Source organism: Penaeus monodon, chromosome 18, assembly GCF_015228065.2.
Source record: "Penaeus monodon isolate SGIC_2016 chromosome 18, NSTDA_Pmon_1, whole genome shotgun sequence".
NCBI lineage: Eukaryota > Metazoa > Arthropoda > Malacostraca > Decapoda > Penaeidae > Penaeus > Penaeus monodon.
In genome coordinates, this window is record NC_051403.1 from 48,878,210 (window position 1) to 48,887,224 (window position 9,015).

Genomic DNA, 9,015 nt, shown 5'->3' on the forward strand with positions numbered 1-9,015 from the left:
ATAGAGCAACCAAAAAAAAAAAAAGGAAAAAAAAAAAATATATATATAATATATATATATATAATATATATATATATATATATATATATATATATAATATATAATATATATATATAATATATATATATATATATATACATACATACAAACATATGTCTATAATATATAATACATATATATAATATATATAATACATAATATTACATAATATATATCATCATTTACATCATTTACATACCTAATAACAATTACTACATATCATATACTATCTATAATATATTAATCAGTTCATTTTTCTAAATATTCACAGTATTTTATCATATAATTCAGTTCATTTTAAGTATGTCACGGGTACGATCCGAATGAAGAATTACCTCATTTCAGTATTCTTTCAAAAAATCTTACATCAGGTCCTTCTTTCTTAAAAAAATTAAAATTTAATTAAAGCTTGTCTAAATGTTACTCGGACTTACGGGGGTAAACAAGATATCACAGAAATGGACGCTAGACATAGATTAGTACTTTTTAAAAAAATCTTTTCTATTACATGCTGGAGGTCCTTTCTTCATTAAAAAAAAAACATCTATAAAAACTAGGGTTATTATCTTACCATTATCTAAAAAAAAAAAAAAAAAAAAAAATCAGCTGCATACATCATACACATTTTTTTCATTATCAACCCATTCATGGCAGGTGATGGCCTATTTAAGTCACGGCAAAAAATTTCACCAACAACGGGAGACATCTATTCACATTACGAGCTTTGGTCCTTGGCAGTCTGGAAGTTGCTCTGGGAATCGAATCCATGAGCCGAGAAATATCCCAGGCATGGAGTCGCCCAGGCCGACACACCCCCGTCTTGCCAAAAATTATCCAAATTTTCACCTTTTGTGAATGGGTTCAAAACAATACCTATGAAACAAACCCAAAAAATAATGATAAATAAAAAAAAAAAGAATGATAAAAACCCTCAGCATAAAGCAATTCACCTCAAGGGGATCGAACACACGAGGAAACCAGGGATCTTCGCATCACCTAATTAAATAATAAAACCTTACTCTTGCCCACACTTCTACACCGTATTAATGAGATTCCATTATGCCCGCAAATATTTGGTGGATGACTACAGGTAGGAAGGGGGGAGCTGTGGGGAGCTGAAACCATCATACAATGTTTACTTTAAATGCACTCCACCACACTGTGTTGCTCTACATTGCATCACATTGTCTCTTCAGTCAAGGAGACTTGGTGGAGGTTCCTTTGGGCACTCCTCAACTAAGTGGCACTTGAAGGAAGCTCTTGTGCGGCCAATTCCACGGGTGTGTGGCTGATCACGGAGTATTCTGTAATAAGGGAGGTCTCTTGTCTAACTGCAATAATAAGACATAGAAGAAAATGCAAGAAAAGGTCAGCTACGAATGAATGATTTGTAAAGAACGCTAAAAGATGAATGCAAAATCAAACTTCTAGTAGTAAATGGATATAAATCTACATGCAAAATTACATAGCATAATTTTCAACCCACCAACATTACACTCAATACTATTCCCAAAATATAGCTAATAGTAAAAAAAAAAAAAAAAAAAAAAAAAAAATCCACATAATAATGGTTTGTTTTTACATAACCTCCTTACACAGATAAAAAGACACAAGAAAGGAGAGAGAGAGAGAGAGAGAGAGAGAGAGAGAGAGAGAGAGAGAGAGAGAGAGAGAGAGAGAGAGAGAGAGAGAGAGAGAGAGAGAAGAGAAAGAGAAGAGAAAGAGAAAGAGAAAGAGAAAGAGAAAGAGAAGAAGAGAAGGAGAGGGAGAGGGAGAGGGAGAGGGAGAGGGAGAGGGAGAGGAGAGAGAGAGGGAGAGGGAGAGGGAGAGAGGGAGAGAAAGTCATTCAACAAGACTACTATCTATACATCAGCCTTACCCATTTTCTGGCTCAACTTTCTTGGCCCTCCTCGGAGGCGGAACAGGAGCACTCCTAGTGGGCACTCTCAGAGACGGACTCTTGGGGATTCGCAACCTCAAGTCTGGACTCTTGGCCAAGCGATTGTATCTGGAAGAACTCTCTGGGACCATAGGGGTCAAGCAATGACTCATGGAGGGACTAGACGGCGCTGAGGAGACACTATAGGCTGACGACGGAGAGATGAAGAGATCCTGGAGGGAGACGGACTGGAGGGGCAACAGGGCCATGGCTGCACGCTGAGGTAGTGGGGTGCCATAGTGCTCCAGCGGATCCTGCAAATCGTGTGGGGAAAGTGTCGGGTCCAGGAATTAGAAGAGGAGAGAATAAGAATTACACTAAAGTAATTATAAAATCTATGCCTATGTAAGTTTACTTCAATTGTTTCAAATTCTCTCTTATAATGGTTGATGTAAGAAGTGACAAAAGTGGACACTACTACTAATGGACTTAATACCAATACACATCCTTTATAAACACCCGTAAAGCACCAATCAAGAACTAATAACCTGAAGTGACAAAGCCCCTTATCATGAACCATATTCATGTTGACAAATGTATAAAAAGTATGAATGAGAATGAATATCTTCACAATATAAGAGATGTATTTGACCGGTTTTGATTATATCTTCGTCAGAAATACATGTATTTCTGACGAAGATATAATCAAAACCGGTCATATACATCTATTGAATTGTGAAGATATTCATTCTCATTCATACCTTTTATGCACTCTATCATGTTAATTCAACTGCAGAAAAGCCCACTAGGAATATATATGTCCATGTATTTCCTTTTCTTTTTCTTTTTTTGCCAATTACCAATCTAACCACCACCAAAACCGTCTAATACAACCACCAACATAAAACTAAACAGCAGAAAAGCTGATGACATTTTGTCTTCACTATTTACATGTGTAAAATCTCTGTCCCTTATTAAACTTCTTTAGCTTTGAAATTGTTTAGTGTCCAAGCCAGTAAGAAGCAAAAAAAATAAAAATCTGCATTATTGTAAAACCAACAATAAACGGGGAAAAATTACGAAAAAAAAATTACAACTCGCGGCAAATCATCTAATTTTCCAATCACACGATAATATGACAAGTGAAACACTACTTCAGCTGTCTAGCAAAGTCTAGCTTGCACAATAAAATATATTAAGTCTTTAATTTTGACATGTAGCTCAAAAACGTCTTTTTACATCTGCTCATCCTGTTCACTTAAGAAATGTTAAACTTTATATATTATTCAACATTTGTAAACTCATACACTCAAAAAAAAATTCATATTGTAATGAGAATTGTACTTCAATGTATTGCCCTCCCCCTTTTTTTCATTAAAAAAAGAAAAAAGAAATAAGAAAGAAAGAAAGAAAGAAAAAAAAGTGCCTAAAAACACTTCAAAAATCTTATTTATCTTTTTCTTACAATTCTTTAGTGCCACACAGAACAAACTATATTAGCTACACTCCATAACTGCTAAGATCAAACCTACATGATATATATAACATAACCCACCCCACGAAACAAACACTAGCAACGGCTTATCAATCCTAACTTAGAAACAGACCTACAGTGACTGTAAATTTGACATACAGACCCAGTCAGAGGATATATAACACCAGAACTTTGATTCCATTCATATTTCTCTACTCACTACATATTCTAAGCTTCAGACATACTTACTTTGCCTGTTTTCCTTCTGATCTGTACCCTTAGCATGATCAGCTGGGCTCGCAAGTGATCGTAACTGAAAAGTGCAACAAAGCTTGGAAAAAACGGTAAGGCAACATCAACGATCATTCCTCGTCTCTAGCATTCAGATTTATGCGAGTCTACTGTTATACAAGGAAAAGCAAATACGTTTAGGGAAAAAAAAATAATAATAACCAGAAACGTAAACCACAAAAGTTATTCACACAAAATAAGTATATACAAATCTATTTCATAAGTGACCTGCAAGGTTGTAATTACAACAGTGTCAGCTTTCCTGTACCAAAAGCACATTCAGGATAAACTTCTGACTGTCCAATCATTGCAAAGCACCATTGGCAAAACACCCACCATTATGCATAATACTGTTTAAAAAAATATTGGCAGCTATAAGACTGTACAACATAGAAAGAGTGATAAAAAAGGTGTGTTCCTGTATATATTTATCTTCTATCACGGCAAAATAAATAAACCGACAGGAAATAAATCGAAAGATAGATATAAAGGAGCATTTCCTGGATCCTCGCATGAAACAGCTATTTTGCATCAAAATTAATTACAATATTCTGAAAACACCTGAAATTACATTAACCCCTGCATCAGGCTAAGTACATGCCATGTCCAATTTGAGATTAGTTTATTAACTGTCATTATACATAGCGGCTCCACGAGTGCTTATTCACATAGGAGTCAGTTACTAGTAATACCTCTTTCACCTGTTTACCCTTTTCCTTGATTTTCCTAAAGACTCTCTTTAAACTTATATTGCTATTAGTAATGTTACTGAGATTATGATGTTTATGATGCCTTTAATAATAATAATATTTGCATATATTGATAGCATTAGTAAAAAATGACATATATCCCAAAAAACTCAAGGAAAGGTGAAATCAGATAAGTCACAGGGTCTATTTAATGATTCCTCTGTGGCTGAGCATCTATAGAGCCATCTATATGTAGAGATACTTCACACAAAAAAATACTAAAGTGAACATTACTTTTCCTGGCAACAATGAGTAATAACCTATCAATGATATGAAATATTAGCCATTTCCATTACCAAGCCAAATAGAATCAATCACCAATATATAAAATAATGTACTGGCTTTAACATCAAGAGGTTAGAAAAACAAATAACTATTATAACTGTATGTCTTGTACATGAAAATGTGGAGTTACAGCCTGCGGTTGTGAGACTAGCATGTACATTAATTACAGAAAAATACTGCTACAACACCACTAGCTTATATACAAACAAGCACTACATTAAAAGTGCCTTAATACTCACCTTGCATGTAAAATTTTGCCAATCCAGGACTGAACACTGGCCTCCGAATGTGCAAAGAACAACTGCTTTCTGTCCGGATCATCCTACAATAAAGCAAAGCATTAACATATTGAATAAAAAACAAACAAATAAACAAGTAAATGACAACAAACAAATATAAGGAATGTTGATCAAGGGGCAAATATAAGGAATGTTTACACGAATATAATATTCCACGCACCAACTTCCGCGAAACATAGAACAAAAATCAAGTACACTGAACGTTTAGCCACAGACACGAAGCTACACTTACCTTCCACCTGATAGCAAATCCGAAGGGGAGATTAGCCTCCTCCTCCCGCTGAACCTCGATGTTTTCCAGCACAAACACACCCGTGGGCTGATGGAAACGTAATAATAATAATAATAATAATAATAATAATAATAATAATAACAACAAATTAATGAGGAAAAAAAATGACACACTCTCACTGGACTTGTCTTTTGTTAATAAATCTTAAACAAACAAAAAATACAAATGAAAGAGAAATAACAGAAAAATGAATTTCCTCCACGAAAGAGGACCTTAAAAAACTACCTTATTTCGAAAAGCTCAAAAACATTTAACCTTTATAAAAACCCTAATCCTTCTAGTCAAAATAACCAACACACAAGCCAGTACCTCAAAACCTATACACAATTCAACGATACCAAAACCTCTCACTCTATAAACTCACCTCGTTTTTCTCAACTCCTCCAAACTCATTAAGTCGATAATAGAAGAGGAAGTTGGCCTTCAACTTAAACCACCGTTCCTTATACGCTGAAAGGACAGAAGACGATGATACGACTAAAACTGACATGAAAAATCAGTATACATTAAGCAATTTTAGAATTAAGAACGAGTTTACGATTAATCCTAATTATCCTTTACTCTTACTTACTATTCCTTTTGAAACAAGCTTTGAAATACATCTTCCGATAGACTAAATCAGACATAAAAGCCTGAAATATAGATTCAATCTCCTATCTATACTACTGTTTGTAAATCCACAACTTTAAAAGGAAAATGAAAACCTAAGAAATATATTTACTCTCTGCACACATTCAAAGCACTGAAAAGAATTACCATTTAAATCATAAACACAATGAAAAGCAACTGTATGTATGAACTCAAAAAAAAAAGAAGTAAACTAATAAATAAATAAATACAGGACATAAGGAAAAAAACTTTAAATTTGATGCACTGGAAAAAAAAAATTTAATCATAACACAGGGAAAACTCAAACACAAATATGCTGAAAACAAATTAAATCATAAACACAAACAAAGTTAAATTGTATACACAAAGTAAAGAGCATTAACTCATAAACACAATAAAAAGACTTTTCAATAAGGGAACACATTAAAAAGATCTTTAAATTCGAGATGCAACAACAACTTTCACCTACTAACACCAACTGACCTGTGTCATATAGAGTCCGAGGGGGACCCTTGTGAGTGAGCCTTCCCTCATGATCGCCAGGATTGAGAGCGAACTCCGCTAGCTCTTCCTCATTAAACCTCATTCTCTGGAAGACTCTGGACCCTGCTCCTTACCCCAGTGGCGCCCTGTAAGGAATAATTCACTCTGTAAATAACCAGAATTTAGTAAATTGGCTGCACATTGAGAAGTCAGCTTTTACCACCTGTAGATGCTATCAATGACTGCATAATTTACTTCCTCATATATATAGTTTGCACACTATATTTTCATGCCTATTTAACCCCACAAATCCCCTAATATTCTTCACACCCTCCTCTACTACTGGGGTCAAGCTGTGAGGCATTGGGGTTTTTGTGCCATAATTACAAACATAGTAATAGCAGAGGGTTATCCAACAGTACCACTTTCCTTATGAACTGGGATGTACACATTCTTAACATTTACCCTAGGTTTCTTAAGCAAATCATACTTACCAGTCATAATGCAGCTACTATAAAGGACCAAATGAATACTGCTCTGTTAGCTTTACTGTATAATTTTCAGCTTACATTCCACTTGCCATCTTTTTTTTATATATACTAAACTAACATGCATCAATCCAACTGCAAAACATGACCCAAGGGAATATTCTGTTAAAAAAAATACTTTATAATTATAACTCTTTCTAAGACCACCTATTATTCAGGTAAAAATACAATCTTCTATGAGAATCATATGTGTGTGACAGATTTATGTTTCTGAATAAATTTAAAACAAAAATATGTAAAACTACCACAAAATACATTTAAGTTTTGCTTGTGAAACTGGACATGCACGGAATGACTATAGCCAGAAACGCCAACTTTCAAAACCCATCCTTCGGAAAAATCTAAAGAAAAGTACACAATACCGTAAGTCTCCTAGACCTCCATAGTTTTTGCATATGTTATAACCATATACACCTGTAGTATTGTACAATACACTCAAATCATAGATTACACCCAAGGTCATCTTACAATATATCCTAACTATATACCTAAGCTAACCCTTTGGTCAGGGGGTTCTACTCATTGGAGAGCCATTCGTTATAGCTACATAAGCCCTGGCATCTTGTAGTCATTTAACAATGTGCCCGAACCATATATATACCCAACCTAACCGCTTAGCCAGGACACCAGAATAGCAGACCCTAAGCAGATATGAGATACAATTTCACTGCAGCAAATAGAACCTTGACCTTTTTCTCTTTACAAATTACAGAATACCTTTGCTTCTTCATATGATTTGCTCTCTGAAAACCTCATACACTTATACAAAAAAAAAAAAAAATCTTCGCTTTCGTCAACTGTCTGAATTACTTGGTATCTACTCGCACTAGTACATTTGATGGCCTCAGATACCACACTTTATGGATTCTAATATCTATTTCTTATGCATGACCACTATATTGTTTTAAGACCAGCCTCTAATCAACATAACATTATAAACATAAACATGTCCCACCCACCACTTGTGAAAGAATGAAGGCTCATAGACCTGTCAAACACTGTAGTCATGAAAACATGCATGCACAGAGGATTCCTGTAAGAAATTTTATGTATATATATATATATATATATATATATATATATATATATATATATATATATATATATATATATATATATATATATATATATATATATATATATATAATTATATTTTTTTTTTTTTTTTTTACTATAACAGTATCGAAAGAATATGTGGTTTACATAAATATAGAAAAGTAAGCATTGATAAATATGAAATAATTTTCACATATCTCTAACAAACTACTTGACATATTTCAATAATGAATTAAGCAGTTACTGAAACACTTGAGTAAATATCTCAAGAAAACCAGAAAAATTTGGTTGCAGCAAAAAGTTTACATGATGCTTATAAACATAATACATGAGTGCACTCCCTTTTTTCACTTTCATGGTGTTAATTAGCTATAACCATACTGAAGTAGGAATTGTACAATCAATCTCAAGTTTACCCATAAAAATTGCCGGAACAATCAAGAAAATCCCACACCAACACACCTACTGACTTAGATAGCAAGTATACAATATATTTTTTGTCCGCCCTTGAGCTCATTCTTGTCAAGCACTTATATTGGCAGATTTCTTTGAATCACATTTTGAAGCTGAATTACTGCATTACTGCATGTATTGAATTACTGCATTATTACATGTATTGTATGCTCAAAGAAGCCCAATAGTAGAATAAAATTGCAAAGAAGTTTTATTAGCTGGCTATATCTGATGCAAACATTCCACTTTTGAAGAGAAATTATCCAGACGCAAGTCCATTTCCTAGTTACCGAAGTAGCCAAAAAAGAAACATACGAAAAATCATCCCAAACACATCAAAATCTAAACAGAAAATTTGTAGATAAAAAATAAATAAATAAAATAAACCAATAAATAAAGTCACTACTCAAAAAGGCTCAGCATCACTTTACCACACCTTCTACTTACAGAATCAAGTAAAGACAGGTTAAAACCAGTATAGCTTAACAACGTGAAATTCACCAACAACCTCCACTAACCAGGAGCCAAGAAGGGTGTGACTCTTTAGTCCGTCTGTTA

General features: G+C 33.9%; 1 protein-coding gene across 1 annotated transcript in view; it reads right to left on the minus strand.

Moving 5' to 3' along the window:
- Positions 1-440: 440 nt before the first annotated feature.
- The window catches only part of LOC119584582 (pleckstrin homology domain-containing family J member 1-like), a 9,091-nt gene continuing 516 nt past the window's right edge, over positions 441-9,015 (minus strand). Inside the window, exons 2-8 of the mRNA XM_037933270.1 lie at positions 6,401-6,546; positions 5,673-5,758; positions 5,249-5,335; positions 4,957-5,039; positions 3,642-3,705; positions 1,919-2,232; positions 441-1,343 (exon numbers count right to left, since the gene is read on the minus strand). Of these exons, the coding sequence (XP_037789198.1) occupies positions 1,232-1,343; positions 1,919-2,232; positions 3,642-3,705; positions 4,957-5,039; positions 5,249-5,335; positions 5,673-5,758; positions 6,401-6,503 (849 nt within the window). The 5' untranslated portion in view covers positions 6,504-6,546 and the 3' untranslated portion in view covers positions 441-1,231. The remainder of the gene's footprint in view (positions 1,344-1,918; positions 2,233-3,641; positions 3,706-4,956; positions 5,040-5,248; positions 5,336-5,672; positions 5,759-6,400; positions 6,547-9,015) is intronic.